At 53.5% G+C, this 15,567-nt stretch overlaps 1 protein-coding gene and 1 long non-coding RNA gene across 3 annotated transcripts; both read right to left on the reverse strand.

The window, feature by feature from the left end:
* Positions 1-3,292: 3,292 nt before the first annotated feature.
* LOC107049925 lies at positions 3,293-7,417 on the reverse strand. Its single transcript, XM_040654527.2, has 8 exons — positions 7,245-7,417; positions 6,967-7,028; positions 6,376-6,523; positions 5,913-6,169; positions 5,642-5,727; positions 5,342-5,433; positions 4,723-4,825; positions 3,293-4,400 (listed from the first exon to the last, which is right to left on the reverse strand). The coding sequence occupies exons 1-8, from the start codon at positions 7,384-7,386 to the stop codon at positions 3,992-3,994; spliced, it is 1,299 nt and encodes a 432-aa protein (XP_040510461.1). The 5' UTR covers positions 7,387-7,417; the 3' UTR covers positions 3,293-3,991.
* Positions 7,418-8,956: 1,539 nt separating this feature from the next.
* LOC107049648 lies at positions 8,957-15,564 on the reverse strand. 2 transcript variants are annotated; one of them, XR_005842332.2, is made up of 3 exons: positions 15,463-15,564; positions 13,530-13,611; positions 8,957-11,838 (listed from the first exon to the last, which is right to left on the reverse strand). It is a non-coding gene; the product is annotated as a coiled-coil domain-containing protein 81-like (long non-coding RNA). The 2 variants fall into 2 exon arrangements; XR_005842333.2 differs by having other exon boundaries at positions 10,341-11,827.
* Between the last annotated feature and the right edge of the window lie 3 nt (positions 15,565-15,567).

Raw genomic sequence — 15,567 nt, forward strand, 5'->3', positions numbered from 1 at the left:
CCCCATCCCTGGAGGCATTCAAGGCCAGGCTGGATGTGGCTCTGGGCAGCCTGGTCTGGCGGTTGGCGACCCTGCCCACAGCAGGGGGTTGAAACTGGATGATCATTGTGGTCCTTTTCAACCCAGGCCATTCTATGATCATCTGATATGATTCTAGGACTGCTTCCAGCCTTTTGGGCTGTGACTTCAGGCCCTTGGGCCGATGCCGGCCTTGCTGAGTGGGGCTTCAGGCCCCAGGGCATGTGCTGGCCCTTCGGGCTGTAGCTTTAGGCCTCGGGGCTGATGCCAGCCTGTCAGGCTGTGGATGTGCCTTCAGGCCCCAGGGCCAGTTCTGGCCTCTTGGGCTGTGGCTTTAGGCCCCGCTGCCGGTGCCAGGCTCCCTGTCTGTGTTTGTGGCTTTAGGCCCTGGAGCTGGTGCCGGCCTCCCAGGCCGTGACTCTGGCTTTTAGCCCCTAGGCCAGTACCGGCCTGTCTGGCTCTGGCTGTGGCTTTAGGGCTCTCTGTCCCTGGTGCCGGCCTCTCGGGCTGGGGATGAGGCTTCAGGCGGCGGCACGGTGCAGGCCCTCCTGCCTGTGGCTTCAGGCCCCGGGTCGGTTTAGGCATCTCGGGCTGTGGCTTTAGGCCCTGGGGTTGATGCTGGCCTCTCTTGTTGTGGCTTTAGGCCCCACGGCTGGTGTTGGCCTCTCAGGCTGTGCCTGTATTTTTGGGTCCTGGGGCCGGTGCTGACCTTTCAGGTTGGACTATAAGTATAGGGAGGCCTGGCAGGTGGACTGTATCACACCAATCGGAATCATTAGAAACCAATTGGAATGCACCCCTGTGTGCCTCGAGGCCAGTGCTGGCCTCTCAGGGTTGGGATGTGTCTTCAGACCCTGAGTCCTGTGCTGAGCTCTCTAACTGTGGTAGTGGCTTGAACTCCCCGGATTGGTTCCAGCCTGTCAGGCTGTGGCTTCAGGCCCTGGGGCCGGTGCTGGCCTCTCTAGCAGTGGCTTCAGAACCCAGGGCACGTGCTGGCCCTTTGGGCTGTGGCTGTAGGCTGCAGGGCCAGTGCTGCCCTATGTGGCTGTGGCTTTAGGCCCCAGGGCTGGTGCCAGACTCACTGGATGTGTCTGTGGCTTTAGGCCCTGGAGCTGGTGCTGGCCTCTCTTGTGGTGGCTTTAGACCACAGGGACCTCATGCCTCTCAGGCTGAGGCTTTAGTCCCCGGTGGCTTTAGTCCCCGGGGCTGTGCTGGCCACTCAGGCTGTGGCTTTAGGCCCTAGAGCTTGTGCTGGCCTAGAACAACGTGCATTTGAAAATTGGTCATGGAAGGAAATGAAAGCAAGAGAGCACTGAGCTCTTCTGTGTGTTTCTTGGATTGGGATAGAGACAGGAGAGTGTGCTCAACCTCATGTGGTTGCTTGTATCCAGCAACACCAGTCGCAGCTGAGAACATCGTCACATCTTTATTAGGCACTCCTCCGTCTGTCTCTTTTTGTCTCTGTTTTCTGGAATGCAGGCATTTCCCTTTGTGGCCCACAAACTCTTTGTGCCAGGATAACCAAGTATGAATTCTCACTGCTCTTTACCCTGCTCAAGAGAAGGTGGCTGTACTGTGAGGGCAGGTGGGGGCAGGGACGAGGGTCAGGAGCAAGGGCAGAGTGCTTTCTTTGTTACTCAATGGAAGGGCTGTGTTTTTCAGGTGGATTTGTCGTGGTGCTTCTTACAAGGACTGACTAACGGTGGGATGACATGTGCCCTGAAGGGGGTGTGCTTGCCACGTTGGAAATAGGCAAATACAAATAATTTATCAGGACGGTATCTCTGATAAAGCAGAATCTCGGCACAACTGCAATGGCAGGCCTCCTGCAAGCAGGAGAGCACACAGAAAACAGCCTTCCATTTTTACTCCCTGTTATCGACGCTTACCTCTTTCTCCCCTCATTGGTTCCTCATTGGCTGAGTACTTCAGGTTCACAATCTTCCCGATGCTCAGCTAAACGTACGGATACTGGATCAACATAACTTGTTGCTAGCTAAGCACATGTCACTCATTAGTTAACGTGTGCTCACGTGTGCTCATTCAACACTCAGTCACTGTTTCTGGGCATCTGCTTGCCCTTGGATAGAGACAAGCTTGGCAGGAGGATAGAGGGGAGTATCTTCATGCCTGCCTGTTGCACCTACCCACAGAGCGAGGCAATCCAACCTTGTGCAGAGGCCCTGGCTTCTTTGATGTTGGTCAAGTCTGTTTTTCTCTTGCTGAGGTTCTCTTATCTAAACAGTATAGCCCTACAATATGCTTTCTAGTCCATCGTACTATCCCTATACTATCTGGAACATTTAAAAACCATTGCAGTTCTGCAAGCAAGAACTAATCACATAATTCAGCAGCTATACTTCTGAAATACGCTACTAACATATCCAGTATTTCTACCTTTTCACATCAGCTATTTCTAAGGACAAGTTACAAAATACAAATCCATTGTGCTCTACTTCTTCGGATCAATTCCCCATTTTCAGTATCTAATGCAGAAACAACATTCCATTCCTACAATTCCCCCCTTTTCTTCTTCTTACATTGTTGATTTCTGCAATTCTTTTATATGGTACAATCTTACAGATATCATCTTTGCTGTCTTCATTCCCCATCTCCTCTCACACCATCATTTTATCCGAATGTGGTGGTGGCTCCCTTGCTGTTTGCTTCAATAGTGCTGTCTCGACCAGTTGTTGAACCAGCCCCTTCACACACAGGATAACACAGCAACAGTAACAGCAGTGCTCAGAAGAGGCACGTGTTGCTGCCCTGAGCCAGGACCCGTGGCTGTGACACAGCCTTTCCCACACACGGCTCTCCGGCCGAGGGGGGGCAGCCATTTCTCTGCCTCTCTTTCTCTCTTCCCTACAAGTTGCCCAGCTGCAGTGTTTTGCTCCTAAGCTATGCCAGCGCCTCCCAGAAAGCCCTTCTCTTCCCACCAGGGATCTAAAGGAGCAGCGAGTTGGAAGGAAACTCTTGGGCCTCACGCATAGCTATGCCTTTCAAACGCTGCCTATTCGTGGGCTTTGGTGTGCTCTGCGTGCCACCAGAAGAGAGCGTGACACTGGAAAATGAGGAGCTCGAGGTCCCAAGGGTCCAAGGAGTGTAGCCACCTTGTCTGTCAGAGCCAAGGGGTCTTGGAAGGAAGAGTCCCCATTGTCCCTCTACCTCTGCTTTTCTTCAAAGAGACGGCACTGTCTCGCTCCCATTATCAGAGCGAGAGGAGGTTCTTTTATTCCATGTACACCTGACAGAGAGCTTAAGACACCACGGGTTAAATGTTAGCCCGTCCGCTTTATTACAAACCCAAGTTGTTTAAGGAGATGGGGAAGGGAAGACGGGCGATAGAAAAGATAGCAAATAAAAGCAAGCCGTCTTTGTAGGAAGCAAGAGAGAGACAGTCACCACCACAGGTCCAGCGTGGTTCGTAGCTCAGACGTCGATCTACAGTAGTGATGGGTCATCAGGGGTCGTTGTTCAGTTGACGACAACGGTCAGCTCTCTTTGGAGTGGCGGCTTGTGGCTTTGGGGTCTCAGCAGAAACTCCTTTGTCCCCATCTCCCGCGCCTTGCCAGCAGATAGGAGGGAGCAGGGAGGTGCCCACCTGCATCCTGTTTTTTGCAGGATACGATGGCGTTGTTCCCTCAGTTCTCCTATACCAAGCTGGAGTTTTTGGTCACAGCCCACACCTTCCTCAAGTAAACACTCCTCAGCACTCTCTGCCAAAGGCAAACAGCTGCAAAGAAATGCTTTCAAATGTAAAATTGTCCACCAAGTGATGCTGATTGCCACACCCACCTGTCATCTCCTAGCTAAGTCAGTCTTATGGCAAGAAGTGCCTCCAAAAGCAAACTTGGAGCCAAAACCAAAGAAGGGTGCAGACAGGCCCCCAGGAATGGCACAGAGAGGAATCGCACACCTGTTTGGCAGCCTCAGGTGGAGCTCTGCTTCTCCTGGGCACCCCATGCCCTGGTCAGCATGGACAGGACATCCCCCGCCTGGGGAGCCCCGCTTTGGTCTTTGGTGGCTGACTCTGCAGAGATCTGGTCCTCCTGTGCATCAGTGGCACCGCAGCAGAGGCGCTGTAGGTGCGCTCCTCGGGCAGGCTGGTCTCAGAGCTCGAGGACCATAGGGCTGCCAGTGGTGTTTGTTGCAGGGCTGGGGCTCCACGGTGCTTTCTGAGCTTGGCCTGTGCCTTTTGCGGCACTCCTCCTCCAGCGGGGGCTTTCACCGCGCCGTGTTCTTCTTCTTTGCCACTTGGAGGTTGCGCTGCCTCTGCTGGAGCCATCTCTGCCGCCTTGCTTTTGGTAGAGCATTTTCCCTTCTTTTTTTTCTGAGGCTGCTTTTTGGCAGAAGACGCCCCCGGGACCGCTGGCAGCTGACTGAAAGGACACAGTGGGAGGGGTCTGCCTGAGTGGGTGATGGCTTTGGGGCCGTATAATGCAACCCCGAGCCAGGACCCTGGGCTGCAACGCAGCCTTCCCCACGCGCAGCTCTCGGGGCGCGCTGGCGTTCTCTTGAGGGCTGGAGAGGGGCCAGCCGTGTGAAATGGGGGCTCCCGGCAGCCCCATCCCACCCCTCCACGTGCTGCATTCAGCACTGCTGGCCGGCCCTGAACAGTGACTGCCTGGGCTTGGGGAATGGGCCCTTGCCGGCTCAGGGAAACACCCCGTGCAGATCCCAACCCTGAGCCTGCAGTCTCACCTGGCCTTCTTCTTGACATCGCTTGTTTCCTTCTCAGGCTGTTTTTTCACTAGAAAGGTAACGCGGATCCAGCTGGGGAGGGGTGGCAATTCAGGAAGTTCCTCTGGAATTGGGAAGGAGAGATCTCGTCAGAGGGGGATGACTGTGAACCTGCTGGCCCGGTGACACGCAGGCCTGTCCCAAAGCACCCGAGAGGGCCACTCTGCTCCCCTCACAGATGCGATCCCCAGAGACCGCGGGCCCTCTGTGTCTCGTGCCCAGCTCCTCCTCTCCGGGGCGCAGCTCTGTTTTGGGGCTGCCTGAGTGGCATTTGCTTTGGGAAGGAGGAGCTGGGTGGTGCGAGTGAGGTGGCAGTCTCTTTTGGGAGCTCGTTTCCTGGGGGGAGGACTGGGCCTAGGACCCCCCCGGCTCTTGCCATAGCCAGGGATGGGGGCACTGTGGGAACATCGCACCCAGCGTCTTAGACTTCATGAGGACAACGTGTGGTCAGGAGGAGAGGCAGTGCCGAGCTGCCGTGAATGGTTTCACAAGTCAGAGCCTTTGGATGATCGTGGGCTGAGGATTTTCCCATCGCACATTGGATGAGTGTAGGATGGAGAGGAGCTGGCAGCTGCTTTACCTTTCTTGCCCTGGTCAAGAGGTGGCAATGGGACATGGCAGGCCTTGCGGGCTGTCCTGGGTGGTGGTTTGGGTACAAACTCCCGTCGAAACCTGTACAAAAGGAGAAGACACGGTGTGAGCCACGGCTCCAGCTGCCCTTTCTGCTCGCTGGGATCACCTGCTCACAGGCAGACGGTCACATCACCTATTTTTGCCTGGGTTCCCATGGCAGGAAGCCCATGGTCACAAGGAGCAAACGTTGCTGCAGGAGAGCTGAGCAGCTGCATCAAGCAGGGGCTGCAGCCACAAACATACTCACCTGGGAAAGACGATGACTCGGCCACAGGACGTCAGGGAGGCTACAGCTGCCACCCGGGACACCACCATGTCCCGCAGCCGGGGCACCTGCAGGGCAGGAACAGGGAGGATGTGGGACGTCCTTGTCACAGCTGAGGCACTGGAGAGTGCTGGAGGAGCCCAAGGCCAGAGAGCTGACAGCACCACAGCACTTGCACGGCCCGGGCAGCTGGCCAGCTCCTGGTGAGCCACGTGCAGGCAGCACAAGGGCCATGGAGAAGCCAAAAGCTCACCTTGAAAACAACTTTCTCTAGGTTCTCTTTCCCGCTGATCCTCTCGAGGAAGTCGTAGTAGAACTTCATCTGAACTCTCGTTCCCTCGATGAGGAGCACTCCTATGTCCTTCAGGACAAAGGCAATGTTCTCCCCCTTCCTCAGGCAGTGGGAAACGAGGGACGTGGTGCCAAATATGCAGGCCTTCCCAGTCTGCCAGGTCACAGATGCGGCCGCGGCCACCTCAGTGTACTTGAGGGGCTGCACCTCCTTATGGCCTGGAAAATCACACCAGAGTGTCAGAGTCTGTCATGCAGCGGCTCTTCCACCGGTGCTTCCCAAGTGCTGCTCATTGCAGTCACCGCCCAGGACAACCCCCTCTTGGGACGGTCTCTGTGCAGGGGGTGGTTTGCTTTTGAGAATGGAGGCGATAGCCCCCTTTGTCCCATCTGTGCAGCCAGAAAGGGTTGAAGCCCCCTCCTACCTGGTGGGTCGCTCTCCATCAGGTTGTGGATGCCCGCAAGGTTCCTGGCCAGGCAAAACGCAGGCCACTGCAGAGTCATGGCTCCATCCTCAGCCTCAATCCGTTCGGAGACGATGCTGAAGGAACCGAAGGTGGGAATTCGGACCCCCTGCGTGTAAAAGAGAAGGGAAGGGCCGAAGGGTTAAGGCTGGAGGAAGAGCTGAAGGTTGCCCTGTGCGGGGACTGTGCTTCGAGTCCTGCTGTGCCCTCTCCCACTGTTCAGAAGCCCAGGCCAGGCCAGGGCCGTGGGAGAGGAAGGAAGGCCATGTTAGGAAGGAGCTGCCCGGTCCTCTCCCTTCCTCCCTTTGCCCTCCCACAACACAGCACAGCAGTCAAGGCAGAAGCAGCCTCGTGGAAGCCAGAGGTTTCCAGAGACTGGGGTCAGCCCCAGCACACCACACCACATACCACAAGTCATACCACGCATGCGGGAGGCCCGCTGGTACTTGACAGGGATTTGGGGGCTGAGTTCCCTGCTTGCATTCTGTGGCCCAAGGCGAGGGGACTCCCCACCCCTCCAAGCAGACAAGCAGGAAGACTTGGCCGACCCACCTTGCGTAGCAGGAGCTGCTCCTGGACGTAGACGGCCACCGCATCCCAGACGGCAACTCGCTCTGGAGGGCAGAGGAAAAGCGGGTCACACTCTGCTTCTGCCGCTTCCCGGCGCTCCTACTGCCTCGCAGCGGGAGGGAGGTGGCAGATGGAAAGTGTCCTCACTGTCCCCAGCCCCAAAGGGAGACAGCCCTGACATGGTCCCCGTGCTGGCTCTCCCGCTCAGTGCCAGGACTTGCTGGCAGCTCTGCTCCTGTGCTGCCAGTGGACCCGCGTACCTTTGGCGGTGACCTCTGGCATTCTGTAGTCACGCTGTGTCGCGGGGCCATCCTCCCAGAATTGGATCTTGGCCCGCTTCACCGCAGCAGGACGCCCCGCATTGGCAACAGCCACGTGGGAGCTCATCCCTTCCAGATGCATCTGCTCTCTGCCCGATGCTCCTTCAGGATGCAGGGGCCACCACTGGGCACCGCCTTCAGACCCCTCCTGGCTGGCCGTGTCATAGACGTCGCCACGGCGACACAGCGGCAAGTGGCCAATGCTGTCAGTTGCCCATTATGACAAGCGCTGGCACAGCAGCCTGCTGCCCGCCCTGACACGGCACGAGCCCAGCTCTGCCCCTTGCTGGTTGGCACTCCCCACACCTGGACCCCTTGTGTGCCAGCAGCACCACACCAGAGGTGGTGGTCCTGGGCCCCTCGCTCCTAAACTTCAGTCATTTGGCTGATCGGGAGCTTGGTGGCTGCAGCGCTCACTTACTCCCTTTGGGCACCGAGGGCAGGCTGGCCTTTGAGCTCCATGAAGACCACGGGGCGGGTTTCGCTGCCTTGACTCGGCCCAGGGCTGGTGCTTGGCCTTGGGTTCCACGTTAGCCCTGAGTTTGGCCAGATGCTTTTCAGGCAGAAGACACCCCTGGAACACCCATGCCCTCTTAGAGATGGTCAGCTGAACGCCTCGAGAAGGTGGGAGAGAGAAGCAACATTTCCAGGGAGCTCGGCAGCAGACGTCTATTCTCTGCTTTCCTTCTGAAGGGAGCTTCTACTTTTTCTAAGAGCAGGAGATGTTTCAAAGGAAGCGTGATACCCTGAAGAGCAGCTTGGCCATGGGACTCAATTTGACTCACAATACAGTTTGGAAGAGAAAAATGCACACCCGCCTATGAAATGCTCAATTGCAGTTATTTTACACGGAGCCTGCGTTTCAGGGAGGCTGAACCTTCCCACCAATGCTCCGTTCCGTGTTGTTGCCATGCAGTGATGGCATTCCATGATGGCAGCAGAGGGGCACTCTGACCAACTGCCGTCTGACACGGAAGTGCGGATGAAGCAAAGGAGTGGAACTGAACTCCTTTGTGCAGAAAAAATGGCACCCACTGACATTCAGGGCTCTAGGCCCCGGGGCCGGTGCCGGCCTCACTGGATGTGGCTGTGGCTTCAAGTCCCGGGGCCGATGCCGGCTTCTCTGTGGCTTTTGGCCCAAGGACCGCTGGTGGCCTCTGTGGCTGTGGCTTTAGGCCTTGCTGCTGGCTGCCAGCCTCTCTGCCTGTGGCTTTAGCTTTAGGCCTTGGGCTGGTGCTGGCCTCTCAGGCTCAGGGTGGGGTTTTAGGCTCCAGGGTCAGTGCTGGCCTGTCTGCCTATGGCTTTAGGTCCTGGGCTGGTATAGGCCTCTCAGGCTGTGGCTTTTGGTGTTAAGCCCCATGGCCAGTGGAAGCCTCCCTGGCTGAGGCTTTAGGCCCCGGGGCAGGGTGCCCGCCTCTCCTCTTGTGGCTTTAGGCCCCGGGGCTGTGCCAGGCCACTCAGGCTGTGGCTTTAGGCCCTAGAGCTTGTGCCGGCCTAGAACAACGTGCATTTGAAAATGGCTCATGGAAGGAAATGAAAGCAAGAGAGCACTGAGCTCTTCTGTGTGTTTCTTGGATTGGGATAGAGACAGGAGAGCGTGCTCAACCTCATGTGGTTGCTTGTATCCAGCAACACTAGCCACAGCTGAGAACATCGTCACATCTTTATTAGGCACTCCTCCGACTGTCTCTTTTTGTCTCTGTTTTCTGGAATGCAGGCATTTCTCTTTGTGGCCCACAAACTCTTTGTGCCAGGATAACCAAGTATGAATTCTCACTGCTCTTTACCCTGCTCAAGAGAAGGTGGCTGTACTGTGAGGGCAGGTGGGGGCAGGGACGAGGGTCAGGAGCAAGGGCAGAGTGCTTTCTTTGTTACTCAATGGAAGGGCTGTGTTTTTCAGGTGGATTTGTCGTGGTGCTTCTTACAAGGACTGACTAACGGTGGGATGAGATGTGCCCTGAAGGGGGTGTGCTTGCCACGTTGGAAATAGGCAAATACAAATAATTTATCAGGACGGTATCTCTGATGAAACGGAATCTCTGCACAACTGCAATGGCAGGCCTCCTGCAAGCAGGAGAGCACACAGAAAACAGCCTTCCACTTTTACTCCCTGTTATCGACGCTTACCTCTTTCTCCCCTCACTGGTTCCTCATTGGCTGAGTACTTCAGGTTCACAATCTTCCCGATGCTCAGCTAAACGTACGGATACTGGATCAACATAACTTGTTGCTAGCTAAGCACATGTCACTCATTAGTTAACGTGTGCTCACGTGTGCTCATTCAACACTCAGTCACTGTTTCTGGGCATCTGCTTGCCCTTGGATAGAGACAAGCTTGGCAGGAGGATAGAGGGGAGTATCTTGATGCCTGCCTGTTGCACCTACCCACAGAGCGAGGCAATCCAACCTTGTGCAGAGGCCCTGGCTTCTTTGATGTTGGTCAAGTCTGTTTTTCTCTTGCTGAGGTTCTCTTATCTAAACAGTATAGCCCTACAATATGCTTTCTAGTCCATCATACTATCCCTATACTATCTGGAACATTTAAAAACCATTGCAGTTCTGCAAGCAAGAACTAATCACATAATTCAGCAGCTATACTTCTGAAATACGCTACTAACATATCCAGTATTTCTACCTTTTCACATCAGCTATTTCTAAGGACAAGTTACAAAATACAAATCCATTGTGCTCTACTTCTTCGGATCAATTCCCCATTTTCTGTATCTAATGCAGAAACAACATTCCATTCCTACAATTCCCCCCTTTTCTTCTTCTTACATTGTTGATTTCTGCAATTCTTTTATATGGTACAATCTTACAGATATCATCTTTGCTGTCTTCATTCCCCATCTCCTCTCACACCATCATTTTATCCGAATGTGGTGGTGGCTCCCTTGCTGTTTGCTTCAGTAGTGCTGTCTCGATCAGTTGTTGAACCAGCCCCTTCACACACAGGATAACACAGCAACCGATGGCCATCAGTGCTCCTTCTAGTTAAATGCATCAGGGATTCCAAGGAGTGGAGAGTTAAAATCGTCGGCTTGGCCACATACTGCACAATGACTGAGACTGGCATACTTTGCAAAGCTTTTTGGTTTTTGTTTTTTTTTTACATAAGCATTTGCATCAAAAGCCGCACTTATCAAATTTCTCACTATTACAAGAGCCCATATTTACTGTCTTTGGATTTGCAGTTTTAAAGGTCCAGCTGACTTCGATTCCCATTGTGTTCAAGGAATCTTACTGACCCTAGTCTAATGCATCCACAGCGCTTGTTCTTTAACTTTGACAGCTGTGTGGGACGTTAGCAGCACCTGGAACAGACCTTCCCAGCTTGGTTCCAGGGGTGGGTCTGAAAGAGATCTAATATATACACATAATCTCTTTGTAAAATATGATTTATCAAGCTGTCAAGGCCTTGGGCTCTTGTTCCTAGAACCAGTTTCTCTGTTTCCCAAAGCTATTTCTGCCCTGTTGGACAATCTTTACAATCAAGGGAGCTCCCTGGTTGGAGGATATTGTTGCACTAACCCCAAACCTTGGAATAATCTCCTGCAACAATACCTCGGCTACTTCTTTGGCTTTGCAGAGGGAATGCTTCTGGCCACCCTGGAAAGGTATTGGTTTGAACTAGCATATAACAAAACCCTCCTTTTTTCCTGGTAGTTCCAAACAAAAAACAATTTGCCATTGTTGCCCTGGAAGGTTCCCTTTCCTAATAGGCCCCACTTGTACCCTGTTCCTGGTACTAGATTGCGCAATTACTTTCTACTGTTTGTCCCCTCAGTATGTTTCAATAGGTTCCCTTAGAACCAACTTCCATAAAGTACTAAAGGGCACAACAGCGTGTCCATCTGGGTACGCACCCATCTGTCAGCTAGCTCTCTTCCCTTCTAAATCATTAATTAGATTCCCGTCCCCTCTAAAATGCTCCACAGGCTGACTCAGGTTCAGAGATTTGAAGTTTACCATCTGGAATTAAAGCCAGTTCTGCTATTTCTTTTCCTTCAACTGCCTGTTTTGCCACCTGATCCCTATCATATTTCCAGTTTCCTGGACAGTGTCACCTTTCTGATGTCCATCACAGTGTATAACAGCCACGCTCTTTGGTAGATATACACCGTGCTCAATTTGTTTTCCCTGTGTGTGAGCACTCCTTGCTCTTTCCAGATGGTACCATAAGTGTGTGCCACCCCAAATGCATATTTAGCATCTGTCCATACGTTTAAGGCTATTTTAGACCTCTTAGTGGAAGTCCCTACAGGTAACGGTTGTACTCTGATTACCTGCTCAGTAGCAGTTACTGCATATCCTGCCTTACGGTTCCTTTGTCTCACTAAACTGCTTCTGTCGATGAATGCAGGAATCCTCAGCATCATCTGGTAGTTCCTTCTTTAGGTCTGGCCCACTGGCACAGACAGTCTCCATGCAGTCACACAGTGCCGGCTCGAAGGTAGCTCTGCGTTGGTGTCCTGGGAGCCCAGCAAATTGCTTCCTTCCTTCTCTTTGATCAGTTGAGCTTTCTGTTGAGAAACTTGATAACCATCTAAGCCAAGAAATGCATCAAACTCACAGTACACTGCACACAGTCCTCTGTGCTTACTGGGCACCCACATGCTGCAGTAAAGTTCCACCCTGGGATGGAGGAACCCATGTCTTGGGCTCACAAGCCGACTGGCTCTCACAAATCATTGGGCTGTTCTCACAACCCTGCGTAACACTGTCCAGGTTAACTGACGCTTTTCTCCCCATTCTGGGGGTCTCCTATTCAAAGGCAAATAACCTTAGGCTTCCTTTGGCCAAACCAGGCAGAAAAGGCATCCTTCAAATCCAGAAGGTAAACTCCACCTACTCCTTCCCTAACTTAGTTAATAAAGTGTATGGATTTGCCACTACAGACTGTATACATTCAACAATTCTATTCCTTGCCCTCAAATCTTGTACTAAACTATAGCACTTGCTCTCCAATTTTTCATCAGCAAGATTGGAGTACTGTATTTGGATTCACATTCAATTAGTAATCCAAAATCCAAAAGTTACCTAGTTTTTCTTTTATCCTTCTACAGTTGCATATCCTCAAAGGGCACTGCTTTACCCTGACTGAGCTAGCACTAGCTCTTGCTTTTAACTTAGGGCTGCAGTTTGTCTCTACCAGCCATCCCTGGTACCCACACTCCTAAGCATACTTTATTTAAGATTTCTGTAACTTCTGGGGGTACAACATTGTTTTTCTCAGTTTGTATTAAAGCCAGACTTACAATTTTCCATCAGTTAATCTTGTTTGACCCTTAGCTCCAGTTTTATTGAATTTAATCTCTGCATCCATTTGTTCTAATAAGTCTTGCCAGGGTAACGGTTTTGGAGAACCTGGCATGTACAAGGATTTATGTATTCCTACTTATTTTCTCAGCCTATATTTAATTGATCCCAAAAGGTAAGCTTTTTCTTGTTGGGCAGTAGCTCCTACTACTGTTACAAAAACCATCTACGGGTGGTAAGAGGCACCCGTACCCACCAGAAAATAAACCTCTTTATCCTTCTCCCCTAGCTGTAGTTTAAACAGTGGATCTGCTACGGTAAACTTCCCAGGTTCCCATCATCCAGCTTCTGTGATCAGAGATGGTTCCCTCTCACTCAGCTTGATAGGATTTCTCCACCAGTGTCCCATTTCCCTGCAGTTTGTGGGGCAGAGCCCTCCCTGGGCTCTTCCAGCCCCCCCCCTCCCCCCACCTCTTCCTGAAGGGACCTCTGGGTCCTATGGCCCTGCTCTATTGCAGCAACAGTAGCAGCTGCTGTTGTTCTTCCCAATCTCCTCCCTATCTCTGTTCCTCAGGCAGTTCTTCCATACCACTCATCTCTCTTCAATCCTGACATCCCTGTTACACCTTGCTCATCTCTGCCTTCCTCAGCCTTGTCTTTCCCAAACCTTTTTCACTTTCCAAACTCTCATCGTTACATGAACTACTAACATCATATTTCAGCATCATCTAGCACTGGGATTTCGGGTTTCCTAGATCTCTGCAGATGAAGGCTATTCTCATTTCCAGTGCCCCGTCCTCTCCACCCCCCCTTCACAAATAGCACTGTTTACAGCAGCAGTCTCCGGCCCTGGCTCCCTTTCTCATTCCAAGTTCTGCTCATGGGGGTCCCTTCAAAACCCACGAATCAAACACCCTCCAGTTTCCACAAACACCCAGTACTTGGTCTCATGATTAGAATACTCACTTAGAAAAACTGGTCCCGCTACTTCATATCTCTTCCCAGTTTCTCATTTGATGTTCCCTCTGTCTCACCCACAACGTCTCTCCTGTGAGCCAAAATACAACCCAGGGAGTCATTTCTGGTATCTTCTTAGACACCCCTTGTCCCATAACAGCTTCTTAATAATACTTTCACACCACAAACAGTTCACAGTCACAAAGACAGTGACAATAACCAGGACAGTTTATCCTCAGGATCCTTCCTCTCTCCACCTCCCCACAGGACCCGACCTTTCTTCTGTACTCCTTTCCCACTCTTGCACAGCTGCCCACCGAATTGCACCTCCTTCTTCTCCAGTAAACAACATACCCATGAGAAACATCATTGCCATCCCTGAGAGGAAATTAGGCTCCACAAATTGATCTAACTGTTCTGCTCCTCTTACAGGATCCTCAGTTAAGGAATTCATTTCCTTTTGGAAATTCCTAACCTCTCTGCTAGTCAAAAGGGGGAGACCCCCTGGACACCCCAAGACCCCTCCAGGACATCTCCAGACCCTTCTGGATTAATCCAATGACCCTCTAGATCCACTTGGGGACACCCTGGCCACCCCAAGACCCTTCTGGGACACCTCTAGTTCCTTCTGGATGACTCCAGTGCTGGACAGGGGGGTTGTGGGGGGGAAGAAAAGGGTTAGTGGGGCTTCTATGGGGTGGAAGGAAAGTCGGGGTGGAGAGGAGGGTTGCGGGGAATCTAGGAGGGAAGGTGTGAATGGGACTTCTGTGGGGTGGAAAGGGGGTCTGGAGGTGGAGGGAGGCATGAAAGGGAGAAACTGAGGGGTTCTGGGGGGCTTCTATGGGGTGGAAAAGAGGTCTGGGGGCAAAGAGAGGGAGTTGTGGGGTGGAAAAAGAGGGAAAAGAGGCTTCTGTGGGTACAACGGGGGACTGGGGGTGGTGTGGAGCATTGTGGAGGGGAACTTAGGGAGTTGAGGGGGGGGGTGGCAATGGGGCTTCTGTAGGGCAGAAAGGGGAGTCTGGGAGCGGACAGGGGGGTTGTGTCTGGGGAAAAAAGGGTGAGTGGGGTCTCTATTCAAAGGAAAAGGGGTCCTGGGGGTGGAGAGGGGGTGGCAGGGGGAAGCTGGGGGGTTGTGAGGGGCTTCTATGGGGTGGAAAGGGAGTCTGGGGGAGATCTTGGGGGGTTTTGGAGCGGGAAGGGAGGAATGGGGTCTCTAAGGTGTTGAAAGAGTGTCTGAAGTGGGAAAGGGGTGAACAGAGTCTCTAAGAGGCAGAAAGAGCATCTGGGGGAGGAGTGAGGGGTGGGACAGGAGAGTCAGAGGTTGTGGGGGGATTCTATTGGACAGAAAGGGGGTCTGGCTGGAGGGGACTGGGGGGCAAAATGGGGGAATGGACACCAGGGGACAGGGAGGAGGGCACGGGGTGGGGGGGGGGGAGGGAGAGGGGGAGGTACAGGGGACTTTAGGAGTCAGAAAAAAGGGGTCAGGAGGTGGGGGGGAAGGGAGGACAGGAGGCCCTGTGGAGTAAAAGAGAGGGGAGTGGGGGGTGGGGCGGGGGACAGGGGACACCAGAGATCAGAATAGTGGACTAGGGAGGGAACGGGGGGAGGGGAGGGGACGGACCCTGGGGATCAGAATGGGAAATGGGTGGACACGGAGGGAAGGCACTGAGGGGAAGGGGGGAAAAGGACTCAAGTGGTCAGAATGAGGGAACTAGAGGATGGGGACTGGGTGTAAACCTAGGGGACAGACAAAGGCCCTGGGGGGCCGTTGTGGGCGGCCCATGGCGGGGGGAGAGGGGGGACACAGGGCACCTCCTGCCCCCGGGCAGAGGCCCTGAGGACCACAAAGGCCCCACGGGGCCAACACAGAGCGAGCGGCACGCGGCCCCCCACCCTCTTAGCCCCGGCACATGAACCGACCCCCCCCACCCCGAACACCCACCTGTAGAAGCTGAGGCGGCGCCCGGAGCCGCCCCGCGGCGTTGGAGCACTGCGGAGCACAGCAGGACAACCTCGAGGCCGCCGCCTCACCCGGGCGCAAGGCGAT

This window comes from Gallus gallus, chromosome 32, assembly GCF_016699485.2.
Source record: "Gallus gallus isolate bGalGal1 chromosome 32, bGalGal1.mat.broiler.GRCg7b, whole genome shotgun sequence".
Lineage (NCBI taxonomy): Eukaryota > Metazoa > Chordata > Aves > Galliformes > Phasianidae > Gallus > Gallus gallus.